We start from the raw sequence: 20,121 nt of genomic DNA, 5'->3' as shown, positions 1-20,121 counted from the left end.
AGAATGCTGACATAGACGACTTCATTAAGGTTTGTTTAGATATCATACTGGATAGAATTCCGTCCTTCGTGGTGGGGACTGTGACTGATAGGATTAAGTATTTTCTATCCAGGGTAATGGCCTTATAAACTGGAGCGAAAGCTAATCCCAGATAAGTAATCCTAGAAGTGGAGAGCTGGACCTTAGAAGGAAAGACCCTATATCCCTAGATGGACAGAAAGTTTAAGGGGACAGAGATGTCTGCCTGGATAATTTGCAGGGAAGGCCTACAAAGTAGAAGATCACAAGCTTATTATATAACCTTGGATTTAGGGAGAGACAAAGAGAATAAGTCAGTGGCCAGAGCTTGACCAAATAAATGTCCCAGAACCCTTGGAGTAGAATTGTCCAAGTGAGTTGGGTACAAATGTGAGTGTCCAAGTCAGTCCAAGTAAAAGCAAAGATATTTTGTGACCCGAGGACGATGTGACGGACCCCTCACACGAACCTCTTCTTACACCCATTACCAAGCCATTTTGTGAGCTCCAGCGATTACAACGTCCTCTTTTTACTTCTTTCTCTCATTCGTCTTGAATTTGCAGCCTTGCTGCCTCAGCCTCCAGAAGTTGGGATTTGTGCCATGAGGTCGAGGTCTGGCACAAATACAAAGATGTTAGAAGAACGCGGAATTATCTTTTTGGTCTTGGAGGCCTTGGCTTCAGCTCTAGTTTGCAAAACAAAATCTAAGAGCAATATCAACCAATAAATGGAGCAATACACTCGATGGCTAGGAGGGGCAGCCAGCGGGGCGAAGAAAAGCGGAGGAAGAGTAGGAAGCGAGAACTCCGAGGAGTGTGAGCAACCTTTCACTGGCAGATCGTGCTGCGCCTTTAGAGGATGCTTTTACTGAGTGCCTACACCCTCCGCTGGGGTGTGGATAAGCACCTACTGTGTGCTTATCTCACTTACTGACCCTGTGGTGATGCTGAGAGTTCTGAGCCCCTGTAGTTCAACCACACCCAGCCCAGCCCGGATCGCCGGGCTCGCTCAAGTGAGGTGAGGGCTGGGGAGAGTGTCCTAGCCCTTCCAAGCTGGTGCAAGATCTCCTCGGGAGGCTTCCACCCCGGCACCACCCCTATCACGCTTGCGCACTTCGCTGCGGGAGACCCAGTCTCTTCCCACGCTGGACTACATTTCCCACAGACCTCCGCGCGGCATCCTTCCGGCTGCCCAGCGCCGGGCCGCTGCGAGAGGTGAGTTGCTCGCCCGCCCGCCCGCCCGCACTGAGGCAACGGGCGCGGGGGGGGGGGGCGGCGCGGGTTTGGTTTTCCGTTGGTTTGAGCGGCTTGGAGTCGAGTCGGTGACGCTGAGTGGACAGCGGGTGCCACTCGGCGTCCTCCGTCTTTCCGCTGCAGGCCCCCGAGGCCCAGCGTGGCTCCGGGTTCCGTGCGCGAACCCCAGGGAGAAGGTGTCCCCCGAACAAAAAGACAGCGCCGCTGCCACGGCTCGGCGGCTTCGCCCGCGCTCCCTGCAGCGCAGGCTGCCCGTCCCGTCCGGTGGCCGTCGCCTCCGGGCTGCCCGTCCGCTTCCCATTTCCAGTGGGTTAGGTGCGTGCAAGTGGCGGGAGTGGAGTGACGGGTCGCGGGGGGTGTGGCCCGAGGCCACCAAGCCCCGCACCCTCGGGACTCGCCCCTATCTGCGGGAATGTGAGGGGATAAGACGTGGAGGAAGCGATCGTTGCTGCATAGACATAGGAACCCAGCATTACTGTTGTCTGTGTGCAAAAAAAAAAAAAAGAAAAGAAAGAAAGCAGCCAAGTTACTTCCTTCCTCTTTTGCCTGTGAATCCTTATTCCTCCGAGCACGAGGACGTTTGCTAGCTAGGCTTCACAGTATGAAAGAGTGAAATTCAGCTGGGCCTGCAAAGAAGCAGCGGTCTGGCGTTGATTAGGCCCCGGGAGAAGAGACGGGTCAATGCAGATTAATAGAAACCATCACTCGGATTATGTGTCTCTTGTTCATCGCAGGCCCCATCCCTTACAGCTTTCTTTTTTACATTTATATTTCACTGTGTGTGTGTGTGTGTGTGTGTGTGTGTGTGTGTGTGTGTGTGTGTGTGTGTACAATCGCCCGCGGAGGCCACAAGAAGGCGTCCTTTCCCCAGAAACTGGAGCCACACACAGGTGTGAGCCTCCATGTGGGTTTTGGGAATCGAACTGGGGTCTTCTGCAAGAGCAGCCAGTGCACTTAAACCGCTGCATCATGTCTCCAGCCTCACAGGTTTCTTTGTAAAATCTTTTTTTTTTTTTTACAAGTTTTCATTTTTATGTGTCTGGGTGTTTTAAGTGTGTGTCTGGGGTCTGAGGAGGGTTTCAGAGCTTCTGGAATTGGAGTTACAGAGCATTTGTAAGCAGCCAGGTGGATGCCGGGAACTGACCAAGCTCCAGCGCCCTTATCTGTGGGTCCATCTCTGCATTCCAGGCCACAGCTTTCTTCACCCTGGAGGCTTGCCTTCCTAGTGTGTTTTTAATTACTGGGGAAGATTCATTTGCTAAACCACCCTCCTTACTAAGAACAACAGTTTTGGTGTGTCCTTTTTTTTTTTTTTAACTCAATTTGCACCCATACTGACCAGGATTTCACTATGTAACCCAAGCTGACCTTCAACTTGAGGGTGAACCTCCTGCCTTGGCCTCCAGGCTGCAACGTGTGCCAGGGTAGCATTCCATCTTAAATTAATCTGTGTGTCTTCTAATCCCATCTCAGCCACAGCAGCTGTTCCAAACGCCTGAATTACCGGTCCCCTTCAACGCCTTTTGTCTGGTGACTGGGCGTGTCCCTCACTGATAGAGAACTAACTGTTCTGGCATAGACCAAGTTGGGGTTCATCATCCAGCACTTTGCGGGACCGGGGGTGGCTTACAAAAGAACCCCACCTCCATCTCATCCTCATCCTCATCCTCAGGTTCTGATTGCTCCAATGTAATTCCCACCCTCAGTGTGTCAATCAATGGTTTTGTAGCAGGATCCAGGCTTTTCCCAGTTAGTCTGGAGCTTTAACACCCAAAGTGGCCTCTTAACTAAGTGCTTTTGGCCTTCTGCCTCAGTGGCTTATGGGGGTAGATTCTTCACCCTTTCCTCCTTTCCAGTGCTTATTCACACAAGGATTGGAGGTATGTTATATGTGTTACATTTCTCTCAGGAACTGCGTTTTTCCAATTGGGTTAGGAGTAAACCTAAAGATAAGCTAGCCAGCTTTAGCTTAGCTTATAATTTGGAGAGGAAGTCACAGGCTGCCTCCAGCTCTGGCAGCCACCGTACCCAGCATTGCACTGGGTTCATTGATCTCAACTGCCCTGAGTTCAAAGCAGGAAAGACGGAAAACGGTTTGCTCTGTAACAGGGTCTTTCACTTTAGGACATTACCCCCTCTCTTTCTAGTGCTGAGGTTCCAACTAGTGTGTTGGAGGCTTGTGTGTTGGAGGCAAGCACTGTACCCCTAAGTGATCTCCCAAGAGTCTGCTGCTTGGGGCTCATTAGTGAAAGACCCCCCCCCCGCCCTTCTTTTAAGTTTGCCTCCTCCTCCGGTTGGCAGCTGGCAGGGCGCGCGGCGAATACATCCTCCCCTGCACTCCCTGACCCTTGATCCCCACAGCCGCCGGCTCCCACTTCCCCGCCGCCGCGCAAAGCTGGCCCCCGCCGGATGGCTCCATCCCAAGGTCAGCCATCTGAACGCGGCAGAAGATAAAGGCCGTTTCGCCTGACTACTAGACCTTGAGAAAATGCTGATTTTATGCTTTTCGCTTCTGTACTGTGCCTTTTCTCCTATATAAGGACCCCCCCTTCCAGGGCTCGGGGCTTGGCCTAACAGAAGCTAAGCCCCCGGGTACGCGCGCCACCAATAAAGCCTCTTGCTTTTTGCATCCAAAGTTCGTGGACTCGCTGATTCCTGGGTGCGGGTCTCCTTCTACGAAAGTACCTCTTCTCGGGTCTTTCATTAGGAGAGGTAAGACGATAGGAGTCTTAGAGAGAGGTCTGTGTTAACAAGGGAGGTGGTTTACAGTGTTCAAAGTGAGCTCATAGGCCACTGATTTATGTCTTAGGAGAGGATTGTGACAGTAGTGTGGGTTATGAGGCTAAATTGCCAGGGTGCTAAGCCGAAACCTGCCACTTTGTCCTGGCTTGATTTATCCCTTCATGCTGTATGTAGTTCCATCATGCAAAAGATGAGACCTACCATATAGGATCGCCCCTAGTAAATGTGTGTTGGCTTACCAAGTCCAAAGCCTGATATGCCCTCCTCAGTGTGACAGTGACCCCTCCCCCTCAGAAAAAAAAAAGAAGAAAGAAAAGAATTGTAAAACCCGTAGATAGTACTTAGCAGTGTACTTAAGAGTTCAGTACATCTGCTAACTGTTATAACCCATCCCGGTTTTCCTCATCACCTACATCCAAAAAGCATGAGTCGTTTGCCGAATTTACTTTATCTGTCCATGTGCTTCTGGTTGTAGATGATTGATAATCAAGAATTGCCTGGCAGCTGGGCATGGTGGCACACTTTTTTAAGAATTTAGGTGTGTAAGTGTTTTGCCTTTACCACATGCATGACTGGTGCCTAAGGAAGCCCGAAGAAAGGGCCAGACCTCCTGGGACTGGAATTATAGATGTTGTGAGCTGCCATACAGGTGCTGGGAACTGAACCTGGGTTCTCTGCAAGAGCAAGTGCTCTTTTTACATTTGTTTGTGTGTGTGTGTGTGTGTGTGTGTGTGTGTCTGTGTGTGTGTGTGTGTCTGTGTGTGTGTGTGTGTGTCTGTGTGTGTGTGTGTGTGTGTGTGTGTGTGTGTGTGTGTGTGTGTGTGTCTGTGTGTGTGTGTGTGTGTGTGTGTGTGTGTGTGTGTGTGTGTGTGTGTGTGTGTGTGTGTGTGTGTGTGTTCTCGTGTGTTTATGATGAAGTGTTAGACCTAAGTCAGAGTCTCTGGGCTCCCACACCACGCCGGTCTTGTGCTGGGTCTCCGCAGAGCTTCCTTTCGAAATCTCTGGTTTGGAGTGGGTTTGGGATGGGTGTAACTATAGTGATAAGGGATGATTTGGAAGCAAGAATGATGTGAGGAAAAGCTGCTCTTAACTAACATAAATTAATTTGGGAACTTTTAGGCATATCTGGATTCATGGGATTCTTTTTATTCCAGCGTTGCTTCTCTGAACCCCACAGTCTTCCACCGAGAAACATTGAAGAGCCGACTGGCTCCTGCAGTTCTGACACTATGGCCCTGGCCCAGGTACGTTACTGTTTTTCTCCCTCCCCGAAGATGTACGACTCTAATGTCTGTCTCCCAAGTGCCGGGATTGCCTGTGTACAGCACATTTGGCATCTGTTTCCTCTAAACACTCAGTTTCTAGATGGTTGTGTACGTAGTCACTCCTTCTCCTGAACCCTCGGATCTGGGGTGCTCTATGGACACCCACCCCAGCACTCATTGCGGAGAGGGTTGGAGACACAGCTCATAGTTATACAGACTTCCTCCAAGCCTGAGCTTCCCTCTACCTGTATCGTGTCCCTTCCAGAGAGCCCAGGTAAAATGCCTGAGGAAAACCCAGACGAGCTCTGCACAATGTTCCTCTACTGTTTTTCCCGTGGAGCAGCTTTGGCTTAAATAATTCGAATAGTTTTCAGTGTGCTATCTTTGTGTGTCTGTGGGGGTGTGTGCCACAGTGCATGTGTGGAGGTCAGAGGACATTAACTTTTTTCTTTTGAACTTCATATGGGTTCCAGGAATCAAACTCAGCTTTACCTAATGAGCCATCTTGCCAATCCTGATTTTTAGTACTTCCAAGGGAAATATTTTTGTCTTAGTATAGTGATTTTTGTTTGGTTGGTTTTTTTGTTTTTTGGGTTTTTTTGGTTTTTGGGTTTTTTTGTTTTGTTTTGTTTTGGTTTTTTTTGAGACAGGATTTCTCTGTGTAGCCCTAGCTGTCCTGGAACTTGCTCTGTAGACCAGGCTGACCTCATATGCAGTGATCCACCTGCCTCTGCCTCCTGAGTGCTGGGATTAAAGGCACGCGTCACTACCACCCAGTTTGATTTTTTTTATTGACTTTTAAAAAAAATTGTTTTATAAAGAAAATATGTGTATCCCCAATATATGGTATGACATTTTATTTTATTATCATTTTTAAAACTGTTCTTCGGTACATCGGTGTGCACACGTGTATAGAAGCCAGAGGCTGACACTGGATGTCTTCCTCAATTTGATTTCCAACTTATTTTTGAGACAGAGTATCCCTAGAACATGGAGTTCACCATACAGGTAGGCCAGCTAGGCCAGCTAGCCAGCTAGCCCCAGGAATCTTTCCGTCTCCAGTGATGGGCTTGCAGGCATGTAGTTACAGGCACGTGCCTGGCTTTTTACATGGCTATTGGGAATCCAAACCCGGGTCCTCATGCTTCTGTAGCAGGTCCTTTCCTGACTGAGCCATCTCGCAAGTCCCCAGAATGACACTGAACAAACTGTAGTATAAATGTATAGCTGGATAAATTTTCATAATCGAGTATATCTTTACTTCTAAATGGAGAAAGGAATGTGCTAGTACTTTCGCTGTCCCCTTCAGTCAGCTCCTACCCAGGTAGCCCAGGTGAAGACACTGGTTTCGCTTCAAACACCACAGATTTAATTTTACCTATATCTAACCTGACTTTTTCTCTTTTACCCTTGTTTGTTTTTTTTTCTTTTCCTGTCTCTTTTATTCCCTCTCCTTTCTCCTCCTCTGTTCTCTTTGACAGGGTCTTACTGTGTAACCCAAGCTGGCCTTGAACTAGAAATTTTCCTGTGTCTACTTCGGACAAATACACCAACTCTGCTCAGCTTTGATTTTTAGCTTTGAGCATTAAATGGAATTATGTGGTTCAATACATTTTTTTATTGTCCAGGGAGAGTCTGATTATCTTTTTTTTAATTCTTAATTTATTTATTTTTATTTTATGTGCATTGGTATTCTGCCATGGGTGTTGGGTCCCTTGGAACTGAGATTATAGATAGTTGTGAACTGCCACGTGGGTGCTGAGAATTGAACATGAGTCCTCCAGAAGAGCAGTCAGTGCTCTTAACCACTGAGCCATCTCTCCAGCCCTGAGTCTGATTACCTTCTAAGTAGAAACGTCTGTGGCTGTTTTAAAGTATATACATCATTGGTGTGAATGTTTAGAAAGACAGCTGATATCAACCCCTGACTTGCTCGAGTGTTAAGATCTTACACTGTCTAAGGCTTTCCAATTGGACGGGTTAGGTAAGGATGTAATTGAGGGCTCATCAGATAAGGTCTAAAACTTCGTGTGTGGCTGGGCATGGAGGAGCACACCTTTAATCCTGACACTCAGGAGGCAGAGGCAGGAGAATCTCTAGGAGCGTGAGGCCAGCTTGGTTTACATAGTGAGTTCCAGGCCAGTCAGAGCTACATAATGGGACCCTGTCTCGAAAATCAAAATTAAATAAATAAAGTATTGTCTTGTCATCCTTGTTAGGGCCAGTGGCCTAGCCAGGCATGCACTGCCTATCTGGTCCAGAAGCCTTCCTTCCCAGCTAGTTCCGCTATCTGCTGGGTTACCACGTATCTCCTAGTCTTCTACCTCCCTAGCAGCCCCCAGGATAGTCACATTTTCCTTTGGGAAGCAGGGAACACCTGATCCTCTTTCAAAGCCTTTTTCTTGTTCTCTCCCCTCCTGAGGGTGACCTTTTATGAAGTGTGATGTCTTCTCTCAGGCTGTGAGTAGATATGACTGACAATTTGCTGTTGGTCTTGGCTGTACTGTGTCAGCCACTATTTCAGGGTGGAAGAGTGTTCCTTCAGCACTACAGTTAAGAGAGTGATAAGAACAGGAATGCACACCAAAGGACCAAGACCCATCTCTGTGTCAGGCATGGTGGGCATCCCTACCATCCTAGTGCTTGGAAAGCCAAAGAGGCCAGCCTGGGTTGCACAGTGAGACCCTATCTCAGAAAGAAAAGGTGGATGTCTTCCAAAGAGAAGAAACCTGGAACAAAGCCTCTTGTGGACTTTTATAGGATGCACTTGGTTTGAGCAAGATTTCTCAACTTTGCTACTACCATTGACATTTTGAGCCAGAAAATCTTTTTTTTGTTGTTGTTGTTTTGTTTGTTTGTTTGGTTGGTTGGTTTGGTTTTTGACACAGGGTTTCTCTGTGTAGCTTTGGAGCCTATCCTGGCACTCGCTCTGTAGACCAGGCTGGCCTCGAACTTACAGAGATCCACCTACCTCTGCCTCCCGAGTGCTGGAATTAAAGGCATGCGCCACCAATGCCCGAGCCAGAAAATCTTTAATGATAGGGAATTACCTATGCACTATGTAGGCTGTGTGACAGTAACAGTGGCCTCTACCATTAGGTCCCTGTAACATTGGCACACCTTACCCCCTGTTGTGACAACCAAATCAACTCCAGGTATGGCCTTTTAGGGAATAAAAATGTTCTTTGTTGAAAAGCGCTAGTCTTGTTGGGCATGATGGGAATACACCTGTAATCTCACCCTTGGGGAGGTGAGGCAGGAGGATGGTTGTAATCGTCCTTGCCTACATAGAGGATTTAAAGCCAGCCCTGAGTTCAGCCCCTGGGACTCACATAGTGGAAAGAGAGAACTGATTCACATAAGTTGTCCTCTGACCATTGCACATAAAATAAATAAATACATAGACATAGAAGGAAGGAAACCACCGATCCAGAGTGTTGTCTTCATGGTATTTTCATCACTTAAGTGTCCTGTAGCTTGGAGACAGAAAAGACATTCAGTTAGACCTGCTAGGCAGGACGAGGAGGGTGACTGATTCGTGTTAGATGCTCTATAAACAAGAGTAAAGTGAGCTTTTGGGTTTGTGCCAAGGTCAAAGAGCTAATTCTTTTTCTTTTTCTTTTTCTTTTTTTCTTTTTTTTTTTTTTTGGTCAGGTTATGTAGCCAAGACTGGCTGGCTTAGGACCAGATTGGCCTTGAGGTCATGGAGATCTTCCAAATGCTAGGATCAAAGGCATGCATCTCCATCCCTGGCTCAAATATCTAAATGTTAAGAGATACTAGATGTATCTAATGTAGTCAAGACAAGAACAAGTATTTACCAAAAACTTAAACTTAAAAGTATTAATTGTAACAGGGAGCATATTTAAAATAGAACCTGACTTTGTAATGAACTTGAATCAATCTGTCTCAGATATTTTGTGGTTTATTTGGGGTGAATTTTTTTTTCTCTTTGGAGAAAATTTTTCCACTACGTTTTTGTGAGCAGTGAAGCATAATGTCATTATTTCTGTAGAATTTATAATGGGATCACATAGTATGCTATACAGTTGGGTTTATTTGTGGGGTTTGTTGTATTCATTCCCAGAATGTGCCAACATTCATATTCTCTCTCTCTCTAAAGCTCTCTCCCTCTAAAGCACTCTCTCTCTAAATATAAATGGAATAAACATTTATTTATTTTGGTTGGGTGGTAGTGGCACATGTCTTTAATCCCAGCACTGGGGAGGTAAAGGCAGGTGATCTCTGTGAGTTCGACGTCAGCCTGGTCTACAGAGTTAGTTTCAGGACAGCCAGGACTACACAGAGAAACCCTGTCTCGAAAAATGACAGCAAAAAATTATTTTAAAACCTTAATGTTATGTGCATGTGCAGGCGTATTTAGGAAATGTGACCCCTCTGCTTCTGAGACACTGATTTTTCTGTACTCTATTCCCGCTGTAATGTTCAGCCCCATGCTGTTTGAGTGCTGTGTGCTCCCCACTTTGCAATACAGTCCTCCTTCAGGCTCCACTCTCCTAAAAAGGGAATGCTCTCATGCACTACCCCGAGTTTGTTTTTCTCAGGGTTCAGTGACGTTCAGGGATGTGGCCGTAGATTTCTCGAAGGACGAGTGGGACTTCCTGGACTCTGCCCAGAAGAGCCTGTACAGGGACGTGATGAGGGAGAACTACAGCCACTTTATCTCTCTGGGTGAGTGCGTCTGTCCCAGGGTCAGCCTCCCCTGATGGAGAAACAGCCTGCATTTGTACTTCCTGTTTGGTAGATTAGAAATAGGTCCTTCCATGTAACATCGAATCGTTCTTGGCCTGGGGTGCCTTTCTCATTTTCTCAGACTGTGACTTCTGGCTTTCTTTGTGTCCAGGTTTCCCTGGTGTCTAAATTGGATATGGCAGAAGTATTTTCTAAGAAAGCACATTGCATACCACATTTGAGCCCAGAATCGATGTAGACACTCCCTGCTCCTCTCTAGTTTCAAAGGCAACGTGTGTGGGATCGATACAGACTTAAAACTCGGGGAACAAACTCTGTTCTGGGTAACAGACCTCTGAAGTTCTACCCACTTTTCATTTGAAAGTTGAAATCTGGGCTGGGGTGGTAGCTCAGTGGTAGAGCACTTGCCTAGGGTGTGTGAGTCCCTGAGTTTAATCCCAGCATGCGCACTCGCGCGCGCGCGCGCACACACACACACACTTTACTGAGGCGGCTTAGGAAACAGGCAGGATGTGAAGCAGCCAAAGCTGTAGTTATTGCAGTGTGGCCTCTCTGCAGAGCCAGGCTAAATTACATGAAGTGTGTCCTTAGTCATCTGATGTTTATTCTTTGTGGGCTCTAGGTTTCCCTAAAGTGGTTATTCTGTCACGTGAGTTTAATGCTTTGGTTTAGGACATGCCATTTTGGAGACAGGCATGGCGGTGGTCCTGTACTCGAGGCCAAGACAGGAAGACAGCCACTTTAATGCTAGGCTGGACTATGTAGTAAGCTCCAGGCTGGTTGTGCTCTGGTAAAACCCTGCCTGAAAAGTTACAACTAATTAAACATTTAATGAAATCTGAAAGTACGGGATTTCAGGTTTATAATTAGTGTGGCGTTTGCCTAGTAAGCAGGACCTTCCATTTCTAAGAGAGATGTGATTACTTTACTGGATAAAGACGGGAAGGAGCCTGAGATAATTGTGAAAGAAGGGAAAAGAAGATGCTGTCCTGGTGAGTGAGGGTGAGCTGGCCTGGAGGCTGTGGCTCCAGCTAGTTGCTCAGCTCAGTGTGGGGGGGGGGTGTCCTTGCTGAGAGATGGATTATTGGGGATCTCTCTTTCAAAGCCTTGGTCTCAAGGGAAACTTGGGACCTGAAGCAAAAAAAAAAAAGTGTGTATGTGAAAGGACGGTAGGAGATAGGCCCACATGGAGCTCAGAGGACCACTGCGTGGAGGTGGTTCTCTCCTTCACCTTCCTGTGGGTCCTGGGATCCAGCTCAGGTCAGCAGGCTGGTGTGGCCAGCACCATTCCCGGTGAACCTTCCCCTGGTCCAGATGCCCATCTTTTAAACTGGTTTGTTTGTTTGAGATGTGTTTCTCTGTATAACAGCCCTGGCTGTCCTGAAACTCACTCTGTAGACCAGGCTGGCCTTGAACTCACAGAGATCTTCCTGTCTCTGCCTGCCGAGTGCTGGGACAAAAGGTGTGTGCCACCACCCAGCTCAAAATTGCTTTCTGTCGAACTTGGTCACTTTGTTTCTTAACTTTCATATTTCCTTCCTACTTGGAAGAAAGCCATTATCAGCAGAAGGGAAGCCTATCAGCAGACGGGGGAAATGATAGTAAATACCGGAACAGAACTCAGAAAAGTAAAACAGGAAAGGAGATTTATAAAGCCAAAATGGAAATAAATGTGGTTGAGAATGTGAGCAAAGTTAGTGACCACTCCGTTAAACTAATTGAGAAAAGGAACATAAATTACTACCATGAATGAAAGAAGGGATTTCCCCTCTCTTCTGGAGCTATGAAAAGAAACCATGAGTAACTCTGCACTAGGAAATTGGACAGCTTATGTGATGTGGAAAAATTCCTTGAAAAATGCCAGATTACAAAAAATAACTCAAATCTGTTAAGGTATGGAACTCATTATGAAAAATCTTTTGTAAGGAAAATGTTCAGGTATTTTCACTGGTGGGAAATTCTACTAAAAATTTAAGAAAGAAATAGCATCATTGTATGAATTTCTCCAGAAAATAAAGATATACCTCTTAGCCTAATTTATAAGGCCTATGTAACTCACATGTCACACTTGATATTTACTGGAAAAAAATTGTAAACCAACCCTTATTATTCATGTATACAGCTATAAATTTCCTAATGCAATACTAGTAAGTCAGACTCACAAAATATTTTAAAGTCATGATCAAGTGGACTTCATTCCTGCTTAATCATTGGAGCTCCGACTTTCACCCTGAGACACTGATAGCATCATTTCACCATATTCAACAGCAAAAAAAAAGAGGCTATATGGTTAACTCCACTAGTGTTAAATACGTGACAAAACTCAGCAGCATTCCTGATCTAAACAAACAAACAAACCTATTGGTGAGCAGGGCATTGTGGTGCAGGCCTGAAATGGTAACACTAGGAGGATGGAGGTATGGCCCCTTAATGTGTATGTGTGTGTGTGGTCTGCGGGGGGTACCTTCCTCAATGCTTCTTCACTTTAGTTTTTGAGACCCAGCTCTGAACCTGGAGCTCACTCTGCTAGACTGACCGGCTAGCAAATCCCCAGGGTTCCTTGCCTCTGCCTGCCTGCCTGATGCTGGGATTGCAGATGCACCACTGCCACCCCTGGCTTTTTACATGGGTGCTGGGGATACAGGCTCAGATCTGCGTGTTTCAGAACAAGCACTTTACTGAGTTGTCACCTCATTGCCTTCCCTCCCGCCCTCCCTCCTTCCCCCCTCCCTGAGACAAGTCTCATGTATCCCAACTTATATGTATCCAAGGATGACCTTGAACTGATCTCTTGTTCCCACCTCCTGAGTGCTGGGATTGAGTAGTCAGTCACTACCACATCCAGTTTGATCTTTACTTTTTCATTTTTTCTTTTTGAGATGGGATCCTATGTTGCTCAGGCTGGCTTCAAACTCTCAGGGTCAAGTTATCCTTCTCCCTTAGCCTCTCTGGAAGTTGGGATTATAAACACACATTACACTCTCCAGTTGAAGGTTTGTTTGTTTTGGTTTTTTTAAAGATTTTATTTATTTATTTTGTGTACAACATTCTGCTTCCATGTATATCTGCACACCAGAAGAGGGCACCAGATCTCATAATGGATGGTTGTGAGCCACCATGTGGTTGCTGGGAATTGAACTCAGGACCTCTGGAAGAGCAGCCGGCGCTCTTAACCTCTGAGCCATCTCTGCAGCCCTTGTTTAGTTTTTTTTAGATGATCTTACTTTGTAGCTTAGGCTGCCCTCGTCCTCCTGCATTAGCCTCCTGAGTGCTGGCTGGGATTCCAGATGTGGGCCACTTGGCCTTATTTTCCTATGTGCTGTCTCAGCACCCGAAACAGGATTCCTGCTTAATTGTTATGCATTTTAATATTCATGAAGTGACTTTGGCCGCACTGAGTACCACTACCCCTTGACATAACAGCTATAGTGTTGTCAGTGTTTTACTGATGTAATTGTACACAAGTGTGTCTTATCACCTACTGCTTTTCCCATGAATTTTTGGTGCAGGATTTTTGTATAGGATGTGGGTTTTGGGGGTGCACCTGGGTAGCATTTTTTTTTTCAGAAATACCTGTTTACAGAAAGTATAGTAGGCATTACTTTAGGTCCTTTTTTTGTCTATAGAAGTTTTCTTCCTTCCAGAATGGGAATGCAGCATGTTTCTTTCTTGCTTTCTTCCAGATTTGGAGTCCAGATTCAAGACCAATACTTCATCCGCAGACAAGGATATTTATGAAGTATATTCATTACAGTGGGAGTTGATGGAGAAAATTAGAAGCCACAGCCCTCAAGGTTCTGGTCTTAGAGATGATTGGGAATACGAAAGCAAGGTCGAGCGACCAAAGGAACCCCAGAAAGGTTATTTGGGGCAGTGGAAAATGACCTCTGAAAAAGGCACATACAAAAAGCACCGTTTCCTTACTGAGTATCAGAAAGTTCAGAGTGGAGAAAAGTTCTATGAGTGTAAAGAGTGTAGGAAGACCTTTATCCGCCGCTCAACGCTTAGTCAACACTTGAGAATCCACACTGGCGAGAAACCTTACAAATGCAAGGAGTGCGGGCAGCCCTTCAGACAGCGTGCACACCTTATCCGACACTACAAACTTCACACCGGCGAGAAGCCCTACGCGTGTAAGGAGTGTGGGAAGGCCTTTACGGTGCTCCAAGAACTCACCCAGCATCAGCGACTCCACACTGGGGAAAAGCCGTATGCATGCAAGGAGTGTGGCAAGGCCTTTCGGGTGCATCAGCAGCTGGCTCGGCATCAGAGAATTCACACTGGGGAGAAACCCTATGAGTGCAAGGACTGCGGCAAGACCTTCAGACAGTGTACGCACCTCACCCGACACCAGAGGCTTCACACTTCTCAGAAGCTGTACGATTGTAAGGAGTGCGGGAAAGCCTTCGTGTGTGGCCCAGACCTTCGAGTGCATCAGAAAATCCACTTCGGTGAGAAGCCCTATGCCTGTAAGGACTGTGGCAAGTCCTTCAGGATATGCCAACAGCTGACCGTCCATCAGAGTATTCATACTGGGGAGAAACCCCATGAGTGTAAGGACTGTGGGAAGACCTTCCGACTGAGGCAGCAACTTGTTCGCCACCAGAGAATCCACACCCGTGAGAAACCCTATGAATGTGTAGACTGTTGGAAGACCTTCAGCAGTTACCCCCAGCTCATCTCCCATCAGAGTATTCATGCCGGTGAGAGACCCTTTGAGTGCGAAGCATGCGGGAAAGCCTTCAGACTCTACTCCCAGCTCACTCAGCACCAGAGCATCCACACGGGGGAGAAGCCGTACCAATGCAAGGAGTGTAGGAAGCCTTTCCGGTTGCTCTCGCAGCTCAGTCAGCACCAGAGCATCCACACGGGGGAGAAGCCGTACCAATGCAAGGACTGTGGAAAGGCGTTTCGACTCTATTCATTTCTCTCTCAACACCAGAGGATCCACACTGGAGAGAAGCCCTACAAATGTAAGGAGTGTAAGAAGGCCTTCCGACAGCACTCCCACCTCACCCAGCATCAGAAGATCCACGGTGGAACCTAAGCAAAACCTCAGCTCTGTGTGACATTTGCAAAATGTCAGGAAATCCGGTTGTGAGAATAATTTGTTTCATGCTTCTAAGTAAGCAAAGAAAGACTGTGTTGCTGTAAAAGCCCTCCATTCTCACTTGAGTGTAACCTATCTTCAGCAAATTCCTGTGGAAGAATAATTTGATGAATGGAGGAAAATCTTTAGTCTTCTCTGTTGTCATCTCCATTTAACTACTCTCTTCCTGTTGTCATACTGGATAGGACACTAAATATTAATGCCTTGTTTTGCTCACTGTCAAAATGCTGATAACAGTATTTACAGGTTATATTTATTCTTCTGTAACAAATTACTAGAAAAACAGTAGTTTAATTAATATATATTTATTATCTAAAAATTTCTGTAGATTGAAAGTCCAGGCAAGCCTTAGTTGGGCCTTGAGGTTTCAGCTAGGGCTGGGCTGTCATCTGAAGGCTTAAAACTAGAGAAAGATCCACATTGTAGGTACCAGGTTAGACACCTCAAACACCTGAATTCTTTGAGAGCTGATAAAATCCTCAGTTTCTGGATGGTCATCGGCTGAGAGATGAGTGAAGTTCCTGGCCACAACCATCCAGTGTGGCTTCTGGTTTTGTTTTGTTTTGTTTGTTTTTTTGTTTGTTTTGAGATAGGGATTAACTGTGTAGTTCTTGCTGATCTGGAGCTTGCTCTGTAGACCAGGCTGACCTCAAACTCACAGAAATCCACCTGCCTCTACCCCCCCCCATGCTGGGATTAAAGGTGTGTGCCACCACCCCCCAGCATAGCTGCTGTTTTAATGAGATTGCGGAATCCAAGAAAGGTGGCTGCTAGCAGGATGGAAGTCAGCTAGCAAGACTGAAGTTATAATCTGTATAATCTAATCATAAAAGAAACATCACATCATTTTAGCACTTTGTACTGGTTAAAAATAAGTTCTCAGACTCCAGAAGACTACATGAAATTGAATACTACAAGATGGGACCAGTGACACCAATTCAGAGCCCACCTGCAGTACTGCATAATCGAACTGATTTAAGAAGGAAATAGTTAGCACTTGACAGACTAGCAGTCATAGTAGCATGTATCCTATAAATAATGTCTATGATTGTCAGTTCATATAAAAGGAAGATGATCCTGTGGAAGTAATAAATGTAGAAATGCTTCCTTCACACCTCTGCATTTCTAAACCTCGAAGCAATTTCTTCTAGGTAAGATCTAGCAGCTTATATTAATTGGGAGATTTTTGTCACTTGAGCTGCACCAAAAACTTCATGATGAAAAAAGACTGAATTTCCTGAATGTGGGATTTGTAAACTTTAAGCGTTAAAGAATCAGAGGAAATGACTTCTTCAAATTGAAAAAAAAAAAAAAAAAAAAAAAGCAGATCATTTAGAATCCCTTCTCTGACCAAATTCAAGGTGAATCACACAGTCTCAAGGATAGCATACAAGACAGACAGCCAGCTAAGGATTTCATTTTTACAAATATACATATGTAAATACTGGAGTTGGGGAACTGGCTTAGTGGTTAAAGTGCGTGCTGTGTGAGTATGAGGACCCAAGTATGGATCTCCAGAAGTCATGTTAAATGCCAGGTAGATGAGGCAGCTCACCTGTAAGTCCAGCCTCTGGAGATAGAGACTGAGTGTCCAAAGCAAGCTGACTGACTAGCAAGACCCTAGTAGTCATATTGATGAGCTCTGGGTTGGATTAAGAGACCCTGCCCCAATGCATACAGTAGAAGAGTGATTCAAAGATGGTTCCACAGATAAGCTAGGACCTCCACATGCTTCCTTGTGCACGTTCACCTACACACATGTGCCCAAACACATGCAAACATAAATACATACAGATGCCTACCTCATACACACAAATATAAAAACGTTTCATGGCCAGGCATTGGTGGCACATGCCTTTAATTCCAGCACTCAGGAGGCAGAGGCAGGCAGATCTCTGTGAGTTCGAGGCCAGCCTGGTCTCCAGAGCGAGTGCCAGGATAGGCTTCAAAGCTACACAGAGAAACCCTATCTCGAAAAAAACAAAACAAAAAAAAAAGTTTCACAACTAGACATGTGTCTGTTAGTACTTTGATTATCATGGTTATGGCTCCACAATCTAGTCAGCAATAGATGATGGTAGAGTACCAACTCATTTTGTTTATAAATTTATTTATATTTTGAGACAGTGTTGCCATGTTGCCCTGGCTGACCTGGTCTCTGTGTAGACCAGGCTGGCCCAGACAGAACTCACAGATCTGTCTGCCTCTACCTCCAAGTGCTGAGAGGAAAATATACACCACCATGCCTGCCTAACATCTTAAACTAGCAGGTGGAAGCAAAGTGAACATTTACTTGTTTCTTCCATGTGAACCACTTGAAAAAGTGTCAACAAGTGTTCATCAAATCCAAGTGGGTTTTGTTTTGTTTGTGTTTCCTGAGCAAATTTAACCAGTAAATGCAGAAAAAAAAAAAAAAGAAATAGAATGGGGGGGGCGGAGTCACCATTTTCTAGACATTAGAGGAATAATGGGCCTCGAAAATGACCCTCAGTGAATACCAGAGTTTTTATGTGAGAAATTTTGTGACCACTAATGAACCCCTGATCAATTTTAACCTCAATAAAAATGTGAGTGTCCATACAGTAGCCACCTCCTGACAGAGTGCAGCAGGACTGCCAGGATAACACAGTAGTTCATTTTTCAAATTCTTTAAAACCAAGAGCTCCAGGAATGGACGTGCAGAGTAGACTCAACACAAGGAAGCATCCAGTTTGTAGAAAACTCACCTGATTTCCACAGCCATGTATGGCATGAAGAAGGAAAGACAAGACACCATAATAACAAAGCCAAATTAAGTACATGGGCATTACTTTGAAATAGTTGAAGAGAAAAAAAATGTAAGAGCATTTTGGAGACAGGAGGAAGTGTCAAGGTGTTACGAATGTGTTACTAGAGATGCAGTCTGAAACAAGATATACCCATGTACGTCACTGGAAAGCCAGGTATGGTGGTGCACACTTGTAATTCAGAGACCAGTAATCTAGGCTCAGGAGACTAAGGCAGGAGGATTGCTAGTTCAAGGCTAGTCTGGGCCCTGTAACAGGGTATGTCTAAAATGAAAGGGAAAAATAAGCCAGGAAAAGAAAGGGAGTTGACAAAACCAGGCCTAGTGCTGCGCAACTTTAATCCCAGCACTCTGGAGGCAGAGGCAGGCAGATCGATGGGTTTGAGGCCAGCCTGGTCTACAGAGTGAGTTCCAGGACAGCCAAGTCAACAAAGGTAAATCCCCTCCCTAAAAAATGGAGTTGACAGAATGAGTCTAGAGTGGCAAAGCATCGCTAGTGACTGAGGTTATTCGATCATTGAGGGCCATTGTTCCGTAATGAGTGAATTACCAATACGGAGTCAGGTATTGGTATTTATTAGGGAGATGCCTTACTTACAGAGCAACCTACCAGCTGGCAGGGAACGGAGTAAGTACAGCAAGCCAATGATGAAAGGGAAGGAGAAGCTGCCATGTGTGTGCTCCTCACTATTAAACCTTCCCCAAGTCACCCTGAACAGGCCCTCAAGGGCAATAAAAACTAAACAGGTCAGGGTGACAGCTCAGTAAAGTACATGCTGCTAACACATGATGACTTGGGATCCCTAGAGACCATGGAAAAACCAGCTGTGGCTTTTTTATCTGTAACCCCAGCACAGGGCGGTGGCAGTGTGTAGCACTTGGTAGGGCCTTAAACTTGCCTGTCAGACCATCTGCCAATCACTGAAGCTCCAGGTCCAGTGAAGACTCCTGATTCAGTCTCAAAATGATAAGGCAAGTTGGGCATGGTGGCACACATAATTCCAGCACTCCATGACAGAGTGAATTTGAGGCCAGCCTGATCTATATAAGGAGTTCCAGGCCAGCTGGGGATTCACAGTGAGACCCTGTCTCAAAAAAAAAAAAAAAGTAAAAATGAGATAGAAATGGCCAGGCGTTGGTGGCGCACGCCTTTAATCCCAGCTCTCGGGAGGCAGAAGCAGGCAGATCTCTGTGAATTCGAGGCCAGCCTGGTCTCCAGAGCGAGTGCCAGGATAGGCTCCAAAGCTGCACAGAGAACCGCCCCCCCCAAAAAAGAAATATATATATATATATATATATATATATATATATATATATATATATATGTTCACACACACACATGAAGAAAAATAGACAAAAACTGCTCCAAAAAACAGCATCTAGACAAGCTTCATGTCTCAAAGCCATGCCCTTCCTAAGTCCAAGGGAAGTGTGTTAGAATTTATTACAAAACTGACCTCCTAGTGTATAAAGCAAGGACATGACTAAAGACAGGGGTTTACATAAGTTCACGAGACTTGAGACAAATGATAAATAGGTGTTTATTAGGGAAAGACTTACACAGATAAGAGTAAATAACCGCCAAGGTCTTGCTGCTCCGGAATATGCAGTCTCTGCTCTCTGCAACCCAAGAGAGCAAGAGCCACCCCCTCCTCTACATCAGTGGGTCACATCTGCACCTGAAACCATGCCCGAAGGGTGTGTTCACCACTAGAAGTTCAATGGCAAGGCAAGATGGCACTACACCTGGCCACTCACGGTATAATTGAGGTTTTTAGTGTAGCTACGAGGGAGAGTACAGCCACAGGCATCTGGAAGAGTTCAGATCAGGGAGAGAAATTAGTAGACTAGACGTCAATAGACTGGACCAGGCCATGAGAGAGGAGTGGGGAGAGAACGAGAGACAGCCAAGAGGGCCCATGGTCAAAATGACAGGGTTATATAGGAGTGAGAAGCTAGTGGGACGGAAGCCCAGGACCTGGAGCTTAGGGGAGAGGTCAGGGTGAGAAGAGCTGAGGGGCCAGATGCTGGCATGCCCCCTGTGACAGGTCCTTGTGTTGCTGAGAACCTGGAACCAGCATGTGCTTTGATATGCTAATAGCATATGCAGATAGCTATTTGTCCCCCGTTTATTTTGAACCAGACATTTCAGCCTGTTAATAAGGGCCAACATAAACTTTTCTGTAACTACTTCTTGGCTGAAACTAGGGTGCTGTGGTTAGATTTCAGGAAGGC

At 45.8% G+C, this 20,121-nt stretch overlaps 1 protein-coding gene and 1 pseudogene across 4 annotated transcripts; both read left to right on the top strand.

Moving 5' to 3' along the window:
- LOC113838967 overlaps positions 1–20,121 on the top strand; it is a 321,491-nt pseudogene that overhangs the window by 116,788 nt on the left and 184,582 nt on the right.
- LOC103162235 (zinc finger protein 14) lies at positions 1,198–16,424 on the top strand. 4 transcript variants are annotated; one of them, XM_035449435.1, is made up of 5 exons: positions 1,198–1,232; positions 5,133–5,257; positions 9,844–9,970; positions 10,885–10,983; positions 13,675–16,424. In XM_035449435.1, the coding sequence occupies exons 2-5, from the start codon at positions 5,147–5,149 to the stop codon at positions 15,036–15,038; spliced, it is 1,701 nt and encodes a 566-aa protein (XP_035305326.1). In that variant the 5' UTR covers positions 1,198–1,232; positions 5,133–5,146; the 3' UTR covers positions 15,039–16,424. The 4 variants fall into 4 exon arrangements, with proteins under 4 accessions (XP_035305326.1, XP_027289871.1, XP_027289870.1 ...); XM_027434070.2 differs by lacking the exon at positions 10,885–10,983; XM_027434069.2 differs by lacking the exon at positions 10,885–10,983 and having other exon boundaries at positions 1,204–1,232; positions 5,168–5,257.

This window comes from Cricetulus griseus, chromosome 9, assembly GCF_003668045.3.
Source record: "Cricetulus griseus strain 17A/GY chromosome 9, alternate assembly CriGri-PICRH-1.0, whole genome shotgun sequence".
Lineage (NCBI taxonomy): Eukaryota > Metazoa > Chordata > Mammalia > Rodentia > Cricetidae > Cricetulus > Cricetulus griseus.
This window is presented reverse-complemented; position numbering and strand designations above follow the sequence as displayed.